Consider the following 20,679-nt stretch of genomic DNA (forward strand, 5'->3'; position numbering starts at 1 on the left):
TATATATATATATATATATATATATATATATATATATATATATATATATATATATATATATATATATATATATATATATATATGGATCGGTAGAAATAAGCGGCAGAGTATGACTAGAGGAGAAAAGAATATTCTTGCATAGATTTGACAATATGCTTGATTTGCCGCGTTCATTGGTGAGCTTTGCTTCTTCATACCTTTGAGGGATGAATTATCACAGTGAAAATGGAAGTTAGCTCAAAAACGAGACAAAAAACGATGTATTGGGACTATTTACTCTAAACTGCAAACTTGCAACATGTAATTCGAGTTTGCCCCTCTCTAGATAGTCGATGAGAGGCCTTAACAAATTATTTCGACCAACAAAAGATAAAAGATCAGTATCTACAAACTATTTTTACTTAATCTGCCTTCAGCCACTGCGTAGTTAATAGCTTCATTCGAGTCAGTCATTCTAAGCGAAGACCGGGCCACAGAATTAGAATATCGGTGATCGACAAGCAGAAAATGCGCAGAGGTCAGTAACTCACAACACCTTTATGAACACAGCAAAATATTTTTAAAGTGGGCCGACATTTTTTGCTTCACATAAGTGCTTCGATTTGTAAGGGGCAATACAGTAAGACTTGGTATTACCTGTGGAAGAAACACAGAAGGAAGAGGATGTCGTCCGAATAACACAGATCTAATGTACCTACCTACCCACAAAGTTTGGCCATAGGTGTAACAGTCCCTATTTTTAATCCTCATGATGCTGGTACCTTGCGGATGCCCGAGCTGCCCAATAATAGCACAAACCATTGTTGAAATTAGTGACCTTGTCACTTCTGTGGAATGTCGTGGGGTACTTGTGTGTGTCACTAAGTTTAGGGATTTGTCGGGAGACTAACTGAATATCAGTGGCAGTCGTGTTTCACATGAACACGTCGTAATTTCAGGACTACAGAAGGAAGTACTGAAAGTATGGTATTCGAAGCTTCACTAGTGGTTTGTCGTTTTCAAAAAAAATTCTGCGTATTAATATTTCACTACAAACGCGTAATTATCTGCCTGTTCTTACACAAAAGGAACTTTCGTAGTTTAATGTCGAATTTAATTACTCTAATTGTATTTCAACAATTCGATTGTAAGATTCACTTGAAAAGTAAAACTTTGTTACAGAAATTAGTAAGTCAGTCTTGTATTAATCACACGGACCCTATGTTATTTTCAGGAAAAAGTTGACGAAGTGGACAATTACCTTGCAAAGCAAGATGGGATGATTATACGAGAGAGAGATCCACGCATGTGTCATCACGGCACACGTCAAAAATGCACCCACTGCTTACCGTTAGATGTAAGCTCCTCCCTTTAACTTGTTGGGAATATGCTTGGAAGTATGGTTATCACATCTAGAGTGTAACTTTCTTTATCATTTCTAAGCCGTGACTTTCCTTGTCATATCTAAGACGTGACTTTCCCGTTGGCAACTTCAGTTCTTCAAAAATCTGGCTTCTACTTAATTGTTATCGCATTCTTTCATTATCGATGACAAGTCGAGAATTATAATAATTCATATAAATAATCTAGGTTATAGCCTGATTTTCCCATTTCTGGCAATTGTTAAAAGATTTGGGAAGCTGTTTACAAACGTTCTTTCAGCCGTACGATGAAGATTACCTCAAAAAAAAAGATATCAAACATATGTCATTTCACGCATATGTACGTAAAATGACTGCTGGCCATGGTAAAGGAACGCAGCTGAAGAAACCACTAGAAAATATTATTTGTTCATTGAAACCTAACTGTCCAGGTCATAAGCCTTACCCACAAGGTATATGTAGCAAATGTCGACCTCCGATGGTTACACTGAATAGACAGGTTTCTTAAATTTTTATTCAAGAAAAATTTCATATCACGCGATATTTAACGTTGTCTTGAGTGATGTATCTTAGAACATTTTTTAAATAAAGTAAAATAATGCTTAACATATCTTTGAGTAAATGAGACTTGTAACCCTAAGGGGAAACGATAGCGTTCACATTCAGTACTGCCCTGCTACCGAAAGAAACTTCAAATATATGTGTAGAATCGTATTCTTCCTTTCATTTTTAGCGTTTTCGACATGTGGACAATATATCAATTGAAAATGAGGAAGTTGTAAATCGTTTTCTTGCATTTTGGCGTAAAACGGGTCATCAAAGAATGGGTTACATGATCGGGCGTTACGAACCTTTTCAAGAGATTCCGCTTGGGATTAAAGCAACAGTTGCTGCTATTTATGAACCACCGCAGGTTTGGTTTGTCTATGTTGTTAAGCTCATATAATAATTAATTATTTTCTGTTTCGAATTTACTTCTATCTCTCTTATTCGTGATATTATAGTCTTGTTCGGCCGATTCAGTATGTCTGGAAGCTGATCCACAAGAGAAAATGGTAGATGAACTTTGTTCTTATCTTAATTTGAAACGGGTCGGTTGGATTTTCACTGACTTATGGTCTGCGGATTCATCTAAAGGCACTGTTTGTTGTACGCGACACAAGGTTTCCATATTTCATACTTTGTTTGGATTGAACTGATTGAATTTCTACCAAATTCGTGGTTTAAAGACTTTGTTCTTCATTTCAGGATTCTTTCTTCCTTACTGCACAGGAATGCATCACAGCTGGTTGGCTACAAAATAAATATCCTAACATAACTACTTTTTGCACAGATGGATACTTTGGCTCTAAATTTACCACGGTTGTTGCGTCAGGTCCGTTTTTCAAAATAATGGATCAGCTTTGTATCGGTTAAACGAAGCTAACATTTTGATTCAAGATTTTTACTTTGTTGCTAGATGGAAAACTGTTATATAATGCAGCTGATCTTTTTGTCTAGAAAGCAGTCACCTCCGTTTAAACAGCGCAGATACAATATCAAAATCAAAAGTTAAAATGACATGTAATAGCTTGGACGAAAGCTAAAACACGAATACGTATAAGCAATATTGGAAAAAATTTGATATAAACATTAAATTGTAGTTAGCATAGTCGTAGATTAAACTAGTAACTTATGTTAACTAATAAATATTCTAACCGTTTATCCTTTTAAAGTTGAAATTGTTAACTTGTAATTGTTTGCGTCATTTAATGAAATAGTTTTGGTATCATTCAGTATACTTTTTCTGGTTTACATTGCTTACAGGTAACGAATGGAACCAAATTGATTTTAGTGGTTACCAAGTTTCTAATCAGTGTGCCTCTCTCGTTGAGGCAAATTTGTTGTGTCCAACCTCTCATCCTGAGTTGGCTTACCTACGTGAAGTGCCTTTAACTCCATCACAGTATATCACTGATGTCTATTATATGGTACGTCACATAAAGTTCTGCTGTTGCTTTTAATATTAATTCTGTCCTTCTTTGCGACCAACACGTATTTATGTAAATCTCTTTATAGGAAAAGAATGAATACGGCGTTGAAACAAGGAAAAATGGCCGTCCAATGCCTGTTGAATATTTGCTTGTTGATGTTCCAGCAGGAATGCCAAAAGAGCCACACGCTACATTTAATATTTCAAAAAAATGTAATTTTCCAACTGAGAATCGTGTTTTAATTGGCGAATTGCAGGTATATAATCATTAGAACTCTTTTACACTATTTATGATTTTCTGTTTCATCCAAAAATTTTAAAGAATGTTCAAATGTCCTACTTTTTCTAGCAGTTAAAATAAATTTTTCTATGTCGTATTTGTTGTGACAGTGCCCTCTCTGATAAGTTTTACAACTGTTACTTTAGGAAGATACAAAAAGTTTCATTGCATGCGCCTTTGCAGAACTTGAGCACTTTTATCATTAATTTTGTAGGTTGAACTGGATTATTATCATTTGGTCTTATTCATTCTTACATTTTCCAAAGTTGCCATTTCAGGATTCAAAAGCAGTCGGTCGATACATATCTGAATTTTCACAAAATCAGTTCATTGAATTGGCCACGAATTTCCATTTTCTTCTTTTTCTTCTTAATAATGATATAGTCAAATTTTCCAAGGTCGAGAACTGTTCATCATTTTCTTTTTTCTGAAATGGATTCAGCATAATCTTGAGTTCTCTGGGCCCAAAAATCTTGCCTGCAGTTCCGAAAATATTCAAGTCAAAATGCAAAATATAATTAACATCATCAAGTAAGGAAACTTTACTAGGTAAATTTCAGGAAGAAATTAAATCGCTTTGCGACATAGTTCAACAGCAAGATCGAGATAAAGCAATGGAGTGGGCATCTGGCAATACCAACTGGGCAACGCTATCAGCATTATGTCTTCATTCAGTGCAAGGTGAAACTGCTGGTTTTTAGCAAATTTTCAAGAATATTTCAAAAGGACATCTAATAGTAATAGAAGAAAACCAATAAAAGTTCCGCTTTATTTAAATGGGCGAAAATTTGTTCTGCTATAGCTAATTATGTTGATTATAAAAGAATGGGATAGATTATTGTAATATTAATGTCTTTTAGAGTCATCGACCACCGAATCAAGCAATAAGTGGTCTTGCAAACATTGTACGTTTGAAAATTTAGTGGGACGGACAGATTGTTCAATGTGTGGTCTTCCTCGATCAGAAACCTAAAGTTTAATTTGCTATTCACTATGTACTTTTATAATAAATTCTCTTTTGGGAATATAAACGCATTAAAATATGAACTAGTCTGACAAGCGAGGCTTGTTTGACGGTCGTACTGAGTTGGTTTCCTTAGAACACGATTTTGTGCCATATTTTTTGCTGATTTGTCAAGATGAAGTAGGTTTTTTACTGGCATTTATTTTTTTGAATTTCAGTTTGATTTTTATTACTGTGATAGATTTGAACAGTGAAGTGATTTAAAACAGAATTGGCTTTTTTCTTCTAAGAAGTTTGGTCTATAATGGACAAGGTTCTTGTGATATCAAATAAATGCTTCAGTGGGATGTTGTCTTTAAAGTGTGACACGATGAAATAGTTTTTCATTTCTTCCCTCCTTGTTGATAATTTACTTGTTCTCATAATTCCTTGCAGGTATTGTCTTAAATATGTCTTCGCAATGTAAATGAACTTAGGAGATAAATGCCAATTTGGAACGGTGAATCAACAAATTTTCTTAAGTCTTGCTTTAATAGAAACGGGAGTAGGAATTCCAAAGAACTGGCAGTAGGTAGATACTAATAGTCATCCTCATAATAAGCAAGATTGAAGCTGACACGCATGAATTATTGATTCAGCAGGATATTTGTCATGATGCCATTATGCCTGTTGGATAGTTTCCCTATTTGTTAGTGGCTTCTGAGATCGATTCCTGAGGTCTCAAGTTTATTATAGTCTGTCAGATACAGTACATCCCGAAAGTTGCTGAACATTTTTGCTTCGAGTATCAAGAAGTGAAAGTTCCTTCAGATGTAAGAAAGAAAAAAAAAAATTGTGGTTCATTTCTTACCCCTTCTTTTTTCGTGCGACTCCGTCAGCTGGCATAAAAAGGACTTGGACTGACCCAGTTTGTAATTAATTAATTTAGTGTTTGGAGTGGACTTTGCGACACAAGTGTTAACGACCAAGTGAAGTTATTAGGAGCAGTATTGTTAAATGATGTGAATGAAAAGACGAGTTGTGAAGAAGGATGATTGACGTGGGGGGCGACCGATAATTGACTAGTGGATTGTATCTGTGCATATATTTTCATCTTCCTTCAGCTCCTTAAGTAGTGCAGGGAAGAAGATGAAAATGATGACCATCAATGTATCATCTGTGGTCATCAATGTCATGTTTTTCATGGCGATGTATATTGACCATCACTGGTTCTTGTTGTGGTACATTATTGGGAACTCTATCAATACTTTTACTTTTGCTGCGATCGACTATTCATTAACATGTAAACCAGGCTACAGAATATCGAAAATACAACGGTCTCCCAAACACAATGGGAAATTGGGCTCATTGCTAACACAGTGTGAGCTTGTTGAACGAAATATACAATTGGTACTTTTGCATTTTTTTTAAATTCGTTTTTTTTTTTGTTTTCATTTCAAAATGCTGTTGGATCGGAATAAGATGGATGGGGACATGAAGTCCTGAACATAGTTTTTATGCGGAAGATCACCTATTTCGATTTTTTCTACAGCATGACCCCGTTATTCACAAAGCTAGGTGAACTATCAGTGGGAAAAATCCCGAAATAAATTTCTTGTCATCAACTTGGGATGGATTAGTCGAGTATGATCCTCTGGAAGTCAACATGCTCTTATTGATTTAGGCCTTGTGATACACGATACCTTGGCACCCTTTACACTATGATGTGACGTCATGGCAGGACTTCCAATCTTCTGAATTCGTTATGTTCATAAAAGTAGATAAATTAGACAAACCTGTTTACCTACTGGATTTTACTTGCCTTGAACAGTTCATTGAAGGTTAAATGTACTCGACTACAAAGTGTACCTCAGTGCTCCGGCATACCGGAAGGTTGTTCCGGGCAGATGTGGCTTGCAGGCTTCAATCTCTATGTTATTGAAAATTCCACAAAAGTTACGCTGTAAGTTATCATTTCCTTGCATGAAACATGTGAGAAATCAAAATCAAATTCTTAGATACAAAGTGATGGGACATAATTAAAATGAGCCGCATCACATCTTCAGAATCCATTGACTCTTCCTAACTTATTCAAAATCAGTCTAAGTGTTGAGCAAAGGCATCGCAACGAACTTTTTAGATCTCTGTCATACAAAAGAAGAAAAACGAATAAACCTTGCAAATGAGCATAAAAAATGGATGTCTCTCAACTCCTCACCATTTCTTAAATTCTTATTATAGTTTCCGAGATGATTCCCTGGAAGTTCGTAACTAAAATAAATTTATTCTTCCTACTTTGGAATAATAAAATTTCCACGCCTTAGTGCATCCTACACCCCATTAGAAATGAAATTTAGAGAATCCAATTTTCTATATCGTCAAAAATCGATGATTCCTCTTTCCCGCTATCTTACCATTAACCATTCCAACTACGAAATTCATTTTAGCATCACTTTCTTTTTCAGATGGGATCCAATATGCTGTACATCAAAGAACATAAGTATAGATGAAAATGCTTGCATAAATGATCGCCTTAATCAACCGAATGAAAATTTCGAACATGAAATAGCCAGCGATTTGGTTTACAGAGGGTTGCAGTGCTGGCATCAATACAATGCTAATAATAAATTATTCGACATGATCTGGAAGATGGAAATTTGCCCTTTTAGTCCAAGCGTGGGAAAGTCACAAAGATCGCAAGGTTTACCCTCCACTAATTTTGGAGTTGTCACAATGTTTTATGCATAAGTGAATCTCATTTAATCAAGATCTATTTTGATTCCATTTCGCCCCCCCAGAAATCGAATATCGACATTTGGTACTAATGCAACACGACCACAATGGAAATAATGGACACCATCATAATTAGCTATGCTTAATTGAAGTTAACATGATCAGTGATAAATAGGTAGTGGGATACAAATAATCCTCAAAGACTGGATCATTTAGCAACTAAAACACGATTGCTACTGAAACATATCTCTATATAAGCAGGATGAATCATTTATGCATAGCTCTCGTTATGCACGGATCTAAAAACATCAATGCTATAAAATGGCGGGAAAGTATCAGTTGCCGCCCAAATCACAAATCAGTTTTCTGCAAAGCAGTACTTTATTTTTAGATTGCCCGGAATGCGAATGTGATTGTGGCAAATCACAGTGCCCTGACACCAGTTATCCGTTTAAACTGATTCACAAACATCCTGAAAATCAGTCATGTCAGTGTCGATGCGATTGCACTACTTTCTGCTAAACAATGGGTTCCAGAGCACAAGCACAAATCACTATGCAAACGACATGAAATGAAAACAAAGACAAAAGTTGCCCAGCTCTTGACTCCTTGAAAAAGTTTTAAAGAACTCCAGTTATTTCGACTTCTTACCTTTCACTGTATGTTCCCCACACATTTTGCATATTAACTGTTTTAACATAACATGTTGCTCTGCGTTTTGTTTTTTTCGTCTAAATTTTAATCGAAATATATATATATTCAGGCCGTAAAAAATTTCACAAAGAAAATTAAAAAACGAAATAACAAGCAAATCAGCGCTGAACTGCCTACACTTTAAACCGATGAAATAAGAAAAAAACTTCCCCGGGACCGGATGAGAAACCTTAATTTCTGCGGAAAAAAAGGAAGGAAATACTTCCTTCTCCTTCTCTTTTATCGCGATAATATAAAATTACTGTAGAAACTTGTTACCGAAAATATCCAAAAGGTCTTAGGTTCTTTTTTTTCAAGAAGCGGTCAAAGAAGAGTGAAAATAAAGGAATGATACATAAATATCTATATACTAACTAATAAAGAAACAAGCAGTAAGCCTAGGATTTAGCGGAAGAGAAATACTACCAATTTGAATGAAGACATTTTAGGACCATGAACTACAACCCACAATCTAAATTTCAAGAAGTATTTCAACAGTTTGTTCAAGGTTGTCGAAGTTACGCCTTTTATAGATTTCACTCATCTTGCTTCTAAAGATGGAAAAAATATATTCCGAGAGTGATGGGCGACATTCTCCTTTATAACAAACACTGCAAATTCATTTCAGCATTTTAAAAGTTAAGGAAGCGATAAGTTGAACTTTTTGCTTGAAAAAATAGTTCGACTGAACGCAAAGCAAATCGGACAAGATCTGCAAATTTTGCGTTTTAGTTTTACCATTTCCCATTGGAATTGGTAGTAGAAGATGTGCCAGTGCCAGCATTATTGCTGTTATTGCTCAGAGTACTCCAAAAAGCCTGCCACGCGGCATCCATCATATCCGGATTCACATTCATCTTGTTCAAATTCAGCGCATCCAGCCCAGATGCTAATGCCTGGCTTGTACCTGAACGCGCTGGTGTCGAATAGCGAGGAGAATTGGAATAACCAGGTGAAAAACGATTCGATGCGCGCGTATCCGATGAACGATAGGTGCTAGCACGCCAATTATCCACTGAACGAGATACCATAGGGTCGTACGGATACGACGTCTAAAACAATTCATCACTTTTAAGTAGAAAATACGTGAAATGAAAAAAAAAAGCTGATTTACTGTCGCAGTTCTATTTCCGACAAAAAGTATTCACTAACGTAATCGGGACTTTTGAAGCTAACAGTTTCCGGAGAATAGCCATATTTGTCGGAAAATCTGCGCGAATGGCGCCCTTGACTTGGTAATCCATACGAAGCACTTTGACCGTATCGTGGAGAAAAGTCTGATTCACGAGGTGCAGCTGCACTTACTGCTACCGATGAGCCATCAATGATGAAGTCTCCCTGCCTTAAAGTTGATTTAAGTATGGATGCTAGAAGTAACAAAGTTTTTCCAGACAATATTTAAGCAGAGATCAAGTCATTAATATATTTTATGGGCAAGACTGAAAAATCATGCTTAATCTGTATGTGGTAAATAGATGTTTTGCGGGTAATTACCCTTCAAATAGCAGTTGTCACTACCGACGACTTTAAATTATGCAAATTCAGATAATAATAAACGCAGCAAAAATACAATGCAGTGGAAAAATTTTACTGCTATTATTTCTGTACTCACCTCATCAGTTCTTTGGCTACAGCAGGACTTGAAAAATTGACAAATGCGAATGATCGGAATGGTCGTGGAATGAAAACATCTGTTACCTTTAAAAAATCAAACATAAAGCGAGAACTTCTATAGTTTGTCGATATATAAAGTAGAATAAAGAGGGAGGAAATAGTGGAAGATCCAACACCTACTGACAACGTAAAAGTCATCCACAAGGCAACTTACAAATGCATTTGGATCAATTTTAGCAGCCTCTCCATTGAAGAATTTTCGGAGCGTATCGACGGTGGTTTTTTCCTGTACGCGACCCACAAATATGCGAGTTACTACTGGTGATCCTGTATCTCCCTATAATTTCAATTTTTTTTATTCTAAAATCATCACGGAAATCAATCCTGTATACGTTTAGAGCTTTGATCAGTAATGATGAGGAAATGTGAATAGGATCAACGATCTAAGGAAAAGCTTCTTAAAGACTTACTGATTTCCTACCCAACATTCCAACTAGAGAGCTTACATTGACCAGATCAACGCCGAATGAAACTAATTTTTGAGAGAGTAAGGAATCTTTTACACGAAGTGAGCACATATGAACTCAGAAAAGTTTAAATGTATTACAAAGAAGAATTACCTTTGAGAGAGGAATCCTCACTTGACATCGACGTCCATCAATCTCATGAGTCTGCTGCGTGAGGATGCGCTGTTGAGCATCAAAATCAGCCATTCGCACAAATCCGAAACCTTTTGATGCACCATTGGGGTCAGTTTTTAACTACAAATTTTTCATGGTAAACTGAATACTTCCTAAAGTTTACGAAATTCTAGGGAAAGCAGAAAAAGAAAACGAGCATACCCCGTGAAATCCGAAAAACAGACTCAAAACTCAACCACCTCGCAAATCTCAAAGAAACTAGAAAATGTTCACAACTAACCGTTTTTTTACACAAATTCAAGACAGTTAACATCATTTCGCAACTCGAAAAACCCTATCAAACTCTTCATTTCGAACATGTATGGAGTATTGATGATAAACAGAGAAAGAAAAAAGTCCCAAGGCAAGGATGCATTTCTTGTTAAAAGTAGCATTAGCTTACATCAAAAAGGACGACTTCGCCGAAATTTTCGAAATATGCCTTGCATGTTTCAGCAGATGTTTTGAATGGCAATCCGAGGACAATCAAATCAATACACGCTTTCTCGCCACTTGGATCCTCGATACGCTTTTGCTTAGCGGTAAACTGTCCCCCGCGTCCCCCTTGCGAATCTTCGGAATCGCCCTCTTGCTCACACTCATCCATCATCTTCTTGCGCTTCGTGTTCTGATCACCTGCACACCACACACTGATTGTTTAGACGATGAACGGTAACACACTCACCCCCTTCCTTTCCCACATATGAAACCTATCAATTCAACATATTTCTTTAATTCAAGGATCTCATTTTTCGATTTTTTTCGATAAACTTACTATTAAAACTGCAACCATACGATCACTGCTTGCACAGTGTATTCAAAATACGGTTTTCTGCAAATTTCACTACCCTATAACTAATTTTCCTCCGCAATGCTCAACCTGTTCTTGGTAAAAGCTCCAACATGATATTTCCTACAGAACTAAATTAAGCACCTGAACTTGATACATCTTTCATCACTAAATTTAAAATAATTCTCCAGCATCATTTGCAGGCGCAATTTCTGCATATAATAAGAGTCACTTGTTACATCGTACACTATCAAGTAAACACTCTGCATTTAAAGTCATCACTCATAGCGCTTAGGCCATTTCACCTTCACTTCCAACGTCATCGCTTCCAAAATCACGAGCTGATATCAAACCACAGCAATTCCATCTAGCGGTACAAAACCACTATCTAGCGATACAAAATCACTTTTATCATTTCGCATATATCCTTTGACAAACGAAGAACAGTGATCTCTTCATCAGCATTCACTAATAATCACCTGATTTCTTTTTCTCTTGAGAAAAATATCGAACTCACTAACTCTGACATCATATAACATCATATAACTAAAAATCTTCAAAAAACGATGTTACAAACTCAATGCAATACTAAACACATACCTGACCCACGGTGAGGATAAATGACAATGAATGTCTTATTCTTCCAACCATCGGGAGGTGCAAGAAACCGAGTTCCTTGTGGATCCATCCTGTAAAAGAATCCAAACAAGACGTTAACGAAGAGCTAGAAAATCCATATTATGAGGTCGCGCTTCATCTTTGACTTGAAAAAATTCTTAACCATTCAACTGAACTCTATGTTTTAATGTTTAAACAATAGCACAGAACAATTTTATTTTGAGGATCTATCACGGATGCCAGCTATAAACCATTCAGTTGGAGACAAGCAAGGCTTTGAAATGAAAAGTTTTTCAGTGAAAAAAAAGAAAAAGTTTTCCAGTCATGTTCCAGTGAACAACAAAGTTTTTTTTTCCTTTTTTTTTTTTTTCAAATCTAAACGAGCCATACGGCGAATAAAGTATCGAGGTAAACGAAGTGCTTCAAAGAAATTCATTAAGGCTAATCACAACAGGGATAACGAAGTATCCCGAAAAAAAAACGTTGAAATATAAACTTACAGTAAAGCTCGACTTGCTCCTGTGATAGAGTTTTTGTATTTTAATCCATGGGCACCGGGGAATGCATGAACTAAAGTGTTTAAACTCAGGGAACAATCTTCTGGCAGCAAAGGAAGCTCTAAGCGTTCGCTATCCTCTGTTTCTGATACAACCACATATTCCACAGATTCACTGTTTTCCTCCTTTAACTAAAGTAATATATACTCTAAAAATTATCACTGATAAAAAAGTTCCCTTCATAAATCTGTGCAAGGCCACTAAATATGCTATTTTTTAATATATATTTCAGTACATATATACAGCATCTGAATTGTCAAACTCTGAGCAAAACTAGCTGACCCTTGTCTACTAAATATCAGTTAAATATTCTCAAGCGAGATGTGAAAATGTTTTGCATAAGATGAGTTGGCTGCATATACATCCACTGCATGTATTTTATATTTCCATCTTACACTGGATCTTACAGTGGGTGATAGAATAGCAGTAGAAAATGCGTGTATATTTAAACGCAAAAAATTTTAGCTACAATCCCATAATATTAGCAAAATTAAAAAGTCCATAGACAATAGTTTCACTCTCTGTGGAATAATTCTACCCATCAAGAAATATGATAAAATAATTCATCTAGTTATAGGATAAAAACGCACGCTTACTACGGCTATATTGCTGTTTTTTGACTCGTTTATTATCCCTTCATTTTTACAGTTGACAGATGCCATTTCCGATGCCATCATGTTAATTAGTTCTCACGAAAGATTCTGAAAAAAGTCAAATATATGACACAAAATTATTGGTAGCAGTGGGTGCGCAGGATATCACCAATATCCGTTCACTATGAGCAATCTGCAAAAGAATGAACACAACCGTGGGGAGAATAATCTCAGCAAAACCACTCGATAAAATGATCGGTCTGCATCGTCCAAGCTTGTCAACATGAGACTGTCAACTCACATTCCCGTACGGAACGTACCCTACACTGGAGTCAAATCTCCTCCCCAAAAAGATCTACCACAACTCCCCGCCGCAACTCGCTGAATTGCAAAACCATGACAACAAGCTTCAAAAGACGTTTCGCTGAGCGACGATGACCAGTGCCGCAGCGCATGATCCGATCACTTTGAAAACTGAAATAAACCTGAAAGCTTCCATTTTACATCTAAAATGAAGTCATGGTGTCTGATCATCCTGATTTCAGAAAATTGGAAGCAATTTTCTTCAGGACAAAGAACTTTTCTTCCAAAATGTAACACAGCTATTGCAGTGCTACTGTTAAGGGAAGTGTTGTACTGCACACCGAGTAAGGCAGTGCTAAAAGACAAAAGGGTGTTGAGCTAAATCAAAACTGTGATTTTACACCAAATGAGGTATGAATTCCTTCTAGCATTCTTGTTTTTCATCTGCAACAGAATTGTATATTAAATGAACAGTACAAACCACTAGCACTTTATTTGTCCGCAATACATCGAAGGATGACATTTACTGAGAAAATGTCGAAATAAATTCACCGTGAATTATGTGTTACAGTCATAAAGAACATTCCGATCAAAACTTAGTGTGCGGTAAACAAACGCCACAACCTATGGGAATGCAACAAGGAGGCAACCAATGTTATTTTCATCGCGGTACAGTCAAAGTTATGCACCGTGGTTTTCGTCATTTCGGTGCAGGTATGGGGATGGGAGAACTGTTTTTTTTCTAAAACTTCTCGGGATCTTTAAAATATGCTAGATTGTTTCAAATCACTAGTTCAGGGATAGTGTTACAGTCATTCATCATATATTAAATACAGTGGCATGGATTTTAAATCACTGTTCAATGATTTGCATTGGGAGAATCTTATTTCGTACCAAGTTCTCATTTTTGAAACAGTGAAATGAATCAAAATTTCTACGCGCTTAAATGAATATGAAATAAATTTTAAAGAAAACTTGTTGGGCACTGTACAGGTACACAAGCACATTCTTTTGGAATGATTACCAGTTAGAAAGGAAGTGCTATCGATGATGATAGGATTTGGGATATAAGTTTTGCTTGTAGTTCTTCACTTGAACTTAAATAAATAGGTCCTGAGCAAGGCATACTTTAATTAATAAGTATATACTCTAATCAATTTTTAGTGGCTAACAGTGGTAGGATACCCCTTGGCCATGAGAATAGGTATTCTTCCAGTGCTGGCCACTAAAAAGATTATCACCCCCAGATAATCAATTATGTGACTGAAAAAATCCATGCAGTTTTAGGCAAAAATGAATTCGCCATCAGATGATGGACAATATACAGATACTGATAGAGAGGAAGGTGCAATCGATGATGATAGGAAGAGCTCAGGTAGTCGCTTTATGTGTACATCAGGGTGAAGTTCAGGTCATTGATATTTTGCTTTTCGATTGTGCGGACCGCAACATGGCACACTATGCCTCACTTTTCACTTCTTCTTGTTAAGTTTCGTTCGCGCTATTATCATTTTTTAAACAAGCATTTTTTCCTTTAAATGCGAGAACTGCAAAGATAACCTCAAGACAAATAACATAAGCATTAGGTCGAGCAGTGTTCAGTGTCACGTGGATTTTCAGAAGGCAGCACTTCTATCGAACGGCCACCTGTTTCTTGCAATAGTTCGGATCCGAATGGTCATAATATAAAAGTGGGAAAAAGATGTCAGGAAAATTCATCAGCTTCATCGAGTGATGTTGGTCAGTTTATTGTCATCAGTTTATTAATGTGAAGTTTTGCTTTTCACTTCTATTCGTCCCTCTTTCGAGGTCATGTCTAGAACCACTGCAAAACTGGCATGATTACCTATTGGTATGTGTAATGCAGTGTAATACATCTTCGGATTTGATTTTTCTGTTACTGAAGAATATTGCTTGAAAATCATCTAAAGACTTCATTGATAGAAACTGCCTTTGCTGAGTTCTCCTTTCTCTCCTAGAAGGTGAAGAAGCTCGATTACGCCAAAAGCTGCTAGAAAGGCGTAGTGTGCTGAACAGTTCTTCAGCATTGAAGCGTGAAGTTATCGAAGTAGAGCGTGGTAGTACATCATCGGTTTCCGTCACGATTACCAATATCGATAAGAAATCGAAGTCAAAAATACGATCGATATCTCCTAAAACGAAAAAGTCATTGAAACTAACGCCCAATATAAATGGCTCCAGTGATGATGAAGAGATGTTTTCCATACAGCCTAAAGAACCGGTACGTCGTAAAGTATGCAGTAACAAATAATGCACGATACAATAGAGTTGAGGGTAGTCTTCCATTTTTGGTTGACTTTGTTCATGTTAATTTCAAATATGATATTCTTCGCTTTGTTTGTGTTCATTTTATATTCCCTAAATAATCTTTGCATTTCTTCATTACATATATGTACATATATATATATATATATTTGTTTATTTATTTATTTGTTTATTTTTTGGTGAACAGCTAAGATTTTCTTCTTGTTTTTAAAGAATCCAGTACAGTTAGTGGGGATCTACACAGCCTGTTTTGTTTAGCAGTTAACAAGTTATCCAAGTTCTACTCTCTCCGAATATTGAATTTACTATTAATTTTCTAAGAAATAGTATATCCTAGCTACTACATATTGTTTTTCTTATATTTTCTTACCTTGATCTTCTTCATAGGCTGTAAAGCAGCGCAGTCATTCCGCCCGTCCTCATGAGTATAGGGAACGTGAACGCGGAGGACTCAGTGATAAGATCAGAAAGCCGGAAAAAACGAGAGATGAGAAACACTGGCACAAGGAACGAAAACATGACAAGCACACTCATGGTGATTATTCCAACAGAGATTATGATTCTCGAGAGGTAATCTTTCCTCCTCTAAAGATCTACCGCCTACTGTTTAAAAGAAAAAAAGAAGTGCGTTATTCACAATTCCAAAATCATTCATTTTATTTCCAAAATATACACTCTCCAACAAATTTACTATTTTAGACCCATAAACGTCACATCTCTGGCAAACATCAACAGTCGCGGGAACATGAATCACGGCTTGCTGGGCGTGTAGTTTTACCCGATTCAAAATTGACACAGAAACCTTCATCTGTAAAAATGTCTTACAAAGAACGTGAAAATCACGGTGAACTCAAAGCAGAACGATTACATCATGCAAAAGATGCAAGTAAAGGGTTAAGTTATTTTTATTCCTCGCTTCATTTCCTTTTTGATTATCATAATTATAGGTTTCCATAACTGGAGCGAAAGTTCCGATATCGTCTGCCCTTCTCCCTGGAAATGTCGGGTTTAAGTTTCCAAAATGTTTTGTATAAGGAAGCATGCAATGGAAGGAAAGGATGAAATGAATAGCTAAAAAACAGTTTGACAATGGTGCGATGAATGACAGAAGGTCATGACGATTGTTCAAAAGTTGATCCATCGTATTAATTGTACCGTCAAGTTGCATCTTCAGGAAAAAGTTTTGTGTATTTCTAACTTTTAAGTAACTAGATGGCTATTTTAAATAAAAGGTGCTTTTTTTTATATTGCATATGTCGTTTTTAGTCGGTCTCCACGTAAACGTGAAGGTAACACAAGTCCCAAACGAGCTGGTGTTGCTTTAGAAGGAGAAGTATCATCAAAAAAAATGCATATGGAAAAAGTTGATGGAACCGGTATGGATTCGTTTTTTTTTTGAATTGTTTAAAATTTAAAATTTTCAAAGCAGTTATAAGAATTTACTGGATTTGAAAGTTTCGTTGTAATATCAGATAATTATTTAGATGTGACAGTAACAAACGCGAATGACAATGCAGGGAAAACAGAAAAGACAGTACCTGAGGTATATGCTGAAATACACAGTAATAAGTTTGATCAAGCGACTAGTACAGATGAAATGGATGATGAGCAACCATCGGTTTCACAAAAAGGTTTTTTCCAGTTTAGAAATTCAAATTTTTCCTGACTCATTTTTTCCTTCTATTTGAACATGAAATATTACTTGGGTCTCACTCATTTTATCTAGCTACGCCAATGGGTCCATCAAAGTACTCAAAGTTCGATAGTGATCCAGAAGATGAGCAAGAAGAAAAGGACGAAGCCAAACATTCTGGTGTAAACGACAAGACAGAAATGGTTGTGGATAGTGCTTCGGGTATTCCAATTTATATGCGTCACATAAAAATATTGTTTGTTATAAAAGCTGTCGACATTAATAAACTATTAGTAAACATAATTTTTACAAATAACTGATTAAGATGCGCAAAGTGACGTAATTTTACGTGATTTGGATGAGGATAGCATGGATTTGCTCGATTTTGATGAGGAACGGATGGCAAGTTTGTCGCCAGAAACACGAACCAGGTTAATGTGTTTTTATTCATTTAGACACATTTACGCAATTCATTGTTTCACATTTTTCCAAACTTGAAAAATTGGTATTTTAGTTCATTGTATTTTAGACTCGAAGAGGAGCAGCAAAAGAGGCTAATAGCTAGGTTGCCTGTTTATTATCCTGGTATTAGTGGATGCCGAAACGTTGCAGAATTTGAATGTTTGAACCGCATTGAAGAAGGCACTTTTGGTGTTGTTTATCGTGCTAAGGAGAAAAAAACAGGTCATCTCGACACTGATATTTTATCTCTTGTTAGCTTATTTTTTAAATTTTCGGATGTCTTATGATGACCATATAGTTATCAAATTGTAATTGTCATGAATTTGTTTCATCCTTCACGTTTAGATGAAATAGTTGCACTAAAGCGTTTAAAGATGGAAAAAGAAAAGGAAGGCTTCCCAATTACATCGCTTCGTGAAATTAACATGCTTCTGAAAGCTGGCAATCATCCAAACATTGTTAATGTTCGAGTAAGTCAAATATAAGCTGTTAAACTTTAAAAACTTTATTACCTTAGTATTAAGCTTTTAGACTTTCTGCGGAAGTATCTGGCTTTGAATTTTGTTGTATTTTGACTGCTGCAGGAAATAGTGATTGGTTCGAATATGGACAAAATTTACTTGGTCATGGAATATGTTGAACATGATATGAAAAGCCTCATGGACACTATGCACTCGCGTGGAAAGCGTTTCAGGACAGGTAATTTCTTAGATTGGCATTATTCCTGAAGCTTTTTTTTTTTTTTGATATATTTGGAGAGTCAGTAACCGGTGTTTGCTTTAAAAAACTCTTTTTCATCAAATAGAAGGAATATCCATGTTTTTTTGTCAAGCAACTTCAGTTTGGTTGATATGATGTCGGTATAGCTTTTAGCTCACTTGAGTCTTAATCTTATCAACTGATAACTACCCGGAGCATCTCACAGCAATTATTCTGTCCTTTTTTTTTACATCCTACTACAAATTTGAATTTTGTAGGCGAAGTGAAAACTTTACTTCATCAACTGCTTTCCGGTGTTGCACACATGCATGATGAATGGATTTTGCATCGAGATTTAAAAACATCAAACCTTCTTTTGTCACATAAAGGAATCCTAAAGGTATTTGTTCAGAAGTTCATCTCTACACTGTGTTCTCATAAGCTCATAAGTCTTAAAATCCCTCTTCGAAATTTAAAATAATTTTGCCAGATATGGTTGTTGGTTTTAGATCGGCGATTTTGGCTTGTCACGAGAATTTGGGGATCCTTTGAAACCGTATACACCGATTGTTGTTACACTGTGGTATAGAGCTCCGGAATTATTGCTGGGTGTTAAGGTATATCTTTTTTTGTCCATTTTTTTCTGGTTAACAAGTTACATTCCTTCTTTTGGTTGGTTTTTCTTTGCATTGTCTTTTGAAGGAGCTACTTGCAGGAGTATTCAACAGCTGTCGATATGTGGTCTTGCGGTTGTATTTTTGCTGAATTCCTAAAATTAAAACCATTGTTTCCTGGAAAGGGTGAAATGGATCAAATTAATAAAATCTTCACTGTAAGTTGATTTTGATATGTCTATAATATACTATGATGCGAAGTGATCGTCAGATTTTCTATATGTATTACAATGTGTTTTCCCTCTCAGACACTTCGGTCTTAAAAGCATTTGGGCATCTGATTTGAATAATTTTTGGACAGTCCATCAGGTTTTTTATCGCCATCCTGGAAAGTATCTTCCCCATGACTCGCGCTTACGTTTCTTCAACTAACAACACATCTGAATTATATTTCTTACTATTTTTTGAAGTACTGCAATATCATGATGGAAAATCACTCAACAACATATATCTCGGACTTCTGTATCCCACAATAATGAAATATATTACCAGAAAGATTGCAGCTTGTAGATTGTATTTTGAAGTTCAGTGCTGAAATAAAACAACTAACGTGCTGTATTACTATCAGAAATATTCATCTAACACAAAATTCAGGATCTCGGGACTCCGGATGATAAACTCTGGCCTGGATATAGCAGCCTTCCCGGTCCAAGAAAAACGACTTTTGAGCATCACCATTCAGGAGAATTAGAGAAGAAATTTCCGACAAGTTTGGTCGATGAGAGAGGATTAGAATTCATTAAAGAGTATGTATGTTCAAAATTTAAACTGATCGTGGTTTTTTTAATTCATCTGGATAATATTCAAAAATCTGATACAAAATGAAGGATCATTTTGAAGATCTTTTATTTCAGATTACTGACCTATAACCCAACTAAACGAATTTCTGCTCATGAAGCTTTGGCTCATGATTGGTTTGAGCGTTATCCACCACCCACACCGCCGGAAATGTTCCCAACATGGCCAGCAAAAAGTGAATTGGGTAAATCGATCGTAAAGACACCGATTACAAAATCTTCATCTAAAGAAGTTAGTGCTTTTCTTAAGTGATTTCTTTACGAGATATATTACAAGTGTTGCTTTATTGTCTCGCTCAAACATTCCGTTTGATTTACGATCCACAACTCACATGGACAAAGTTATTGCTACGTTTAGGGACGGTGACGAAGAACTGCGAAGTACTGTGACGATATTAAACAGTTTTTTTTTAATTTCTAGATGCAAAACGCGAAGTTGTACAAAGAGCTAAAAGTCGAGCCGAAGAAAGAAGCATCAACAAGTTTTGCGTTAAAGTTTGATGTAGCTGCAAAGTTCAGCAAATGATATAATGATTGGTTCATATCAGTCTTTTCATGTATATTTCGAATTGATGTGAAATATGTATTGATCTGTAAACGTCCTTTATGAAAATTCTAAAGCTGTTTCCTTTTTTTACACCCTATTTAAACTGAGTAAAATACGAGAAGTAAGAAATGCTCAAATGCACGATTAATTGAGTAGTACTAACACAAAGGAGTGCAGAATTTCCGCTTTAATTTATATTTTTCTCGATTATGATCTAGAAGCATATTTGTCATTTTACCGTTGTAGTCGCGTGGATTTCATGAATAGCAGGAATAAAAACATTTAAAAACTCTGAGTCCTAATCAAAATGGAATTGCTTGCTAAAAATTTAATTAAACCTTACTCAGAAAATCACTTATGAATCACGGTCACGTAAATTATTTAAAAACTATGCAGAAACCAGAAGTCAAAGACCCTGTTATCCAATGCCAGTGATCCATAATA

At 35.9% G+C, this 20,679-nt stretch overlaps 4 protein-coding genes across 4 annotated transcripts; 3 read left to right on the plus strand and 1 right to left on the minus strand.

Moving 5' to 3' along the window:
- Nucleotides 1–751: 751 nt before the first annotated feature.
- On the plus strand, nt 752–4,774 carry LOAG_01260 (NPL4 family protein; the record flags this gene model as incomplete). Its single annotated transcript, XM_020445684.1, has 12 exons — nt 752–852; nt 939–987; nt 1,214–1,336; nt 1,642–1,860; nt 2,095–2,274; nt 2,366–2,524; nt 2,610–2,736; nt 3,168–3,331; nt 3,420–3,590; nt 3,892–4,011; nt 4,174–4,294; nt 4,474–4,774. 12 exons carry the CDS (start codon nt 752–754, stop codon nt 4,584–4,586), a joined length of 1,647 nt encoding a protein of 548 aa, XP_020303877.1. The 3' UTR covers nt 4,587–4,774.
- A 931-nt stretch (nt 4,775–5,705) lies between these two features.
- LOAG_01261 (hypothetical protein) lies at nt 5,706–7,811 on the plus strand (the record flags this gene model as incomplete). The annotated part of the gene is made up of 4 exons (XM_003136800.1): nt 5,706–5,966; nt 6,398–6,519; nt 7,022–7,257; nt 7,681–7,811. 4 exons carry the CDS (start codon nt 5,706–5,708, stop codon nt 7,809–7,811), a joined length of 750 nt encoding a protein of 249 aa, XP_003136848.1.
- A 905-nt stretch (nt 7,812–8,716) lies between these two features.
- LOAG_16935 (hypothetical protein) lies at nt 8,717–13,289 on the minus strand (the record flags this gene model as incomplete). The annotated part of the gene is made up of 9 exons (XM_020449590.1): nt 8,717–9,034; nt 9,135–9,324; nt 9,595–9,680; nt 9,811–9,933; nt 10,217–10,357; nt 10,680–10,912; nt 11,667–11,755; nt 12,185–12,372; nt 13,194–13,289. The coding sequence occupies 9 exons, from the start codon at nt 13,287–13,289 to the stop codon at nt 8,717–8,719; spliced, it is 1,464 nt and encodes a 487-aa protein (XP_020306874.1).
- A 1,128-nt stretch (nt 13,290–14,417) lies between these two features.
- LOAG_01264 (cmgc/cdk/pitslre protein kinase) lies at nt 14,418–20,420 on the plus strand. The gene is made up of 18 exons (XM_020445685.1): nt 14,418–14,512; nt 14,758–14,877; nt 15,117–15,379; nt 15,811–15,993; nt 16,123–16,316; nt 16,690–16,799; nt 16,908–17,054; nt 17,150–17,278; nt 17,382–17,487; nt 17,586–17,740; nt 17,864–17,988; nt 18,103–18,217; nt 18,496–18,617; nt 18,727–18,834; nt 18,933–19,049; nt 19,486–19,637; nt 19,746–19,920; nt 20,110–20,420. Exons 1-18 carry the CDS (start codon nt 14,431–14,433, stop codon nt 20,212–20,214), a joined length of 2,508 nt encoding a protein of 835 aa, XP_020303878.1. The 5' UTR covers nt 14,418–14,430; the 3' UTR covers nt 20,215–20,420.
- The last annotated feature ends 259 nt before the right edge of the window (nt 20,421–20,679 follow it).

The sequence above is a fragment of the Loa loa genome (assembly GCF_000183805.2).
Source record: "Loa loa unplaced genomic scaffold supercont3.29, whole genome shotgun sequence".
Taxonomy (NCBI): domain Eukaryota; kingdom Metazoa; phylum Nematoda; class Chromadorea; order Rhabditida; family Onchocercidae; genus Loa; species Loa loa.

What these genes read in the sequence shown, in the direction of transcription:
- LOAG_01264 (XM_020445685.1), top strand. Translation starts at nt 14,431, where the DNA reads ATGAATTCGCCATCAGATGATGGACAATATACAGATACTGATAGAGAG. An exon ending in CAAACATTGTTAATGTTCGA is followed by an intron (nt 17,989 to 18,102) that starts GTAAGTCAAATA and finishes TGACTGCTGCAG; the next exon opens with GAAATAGTGATTGGTTCGAA. An exon ending in TGGAAAGCGTTTCAGGACAG is followed by an intron (nt 18,218 to 18,495) that starts GTAATTTCTTAG and finishes TGAATTTTGTAG; the next exon opens with GCGAAGTGAAAACTTTACTT.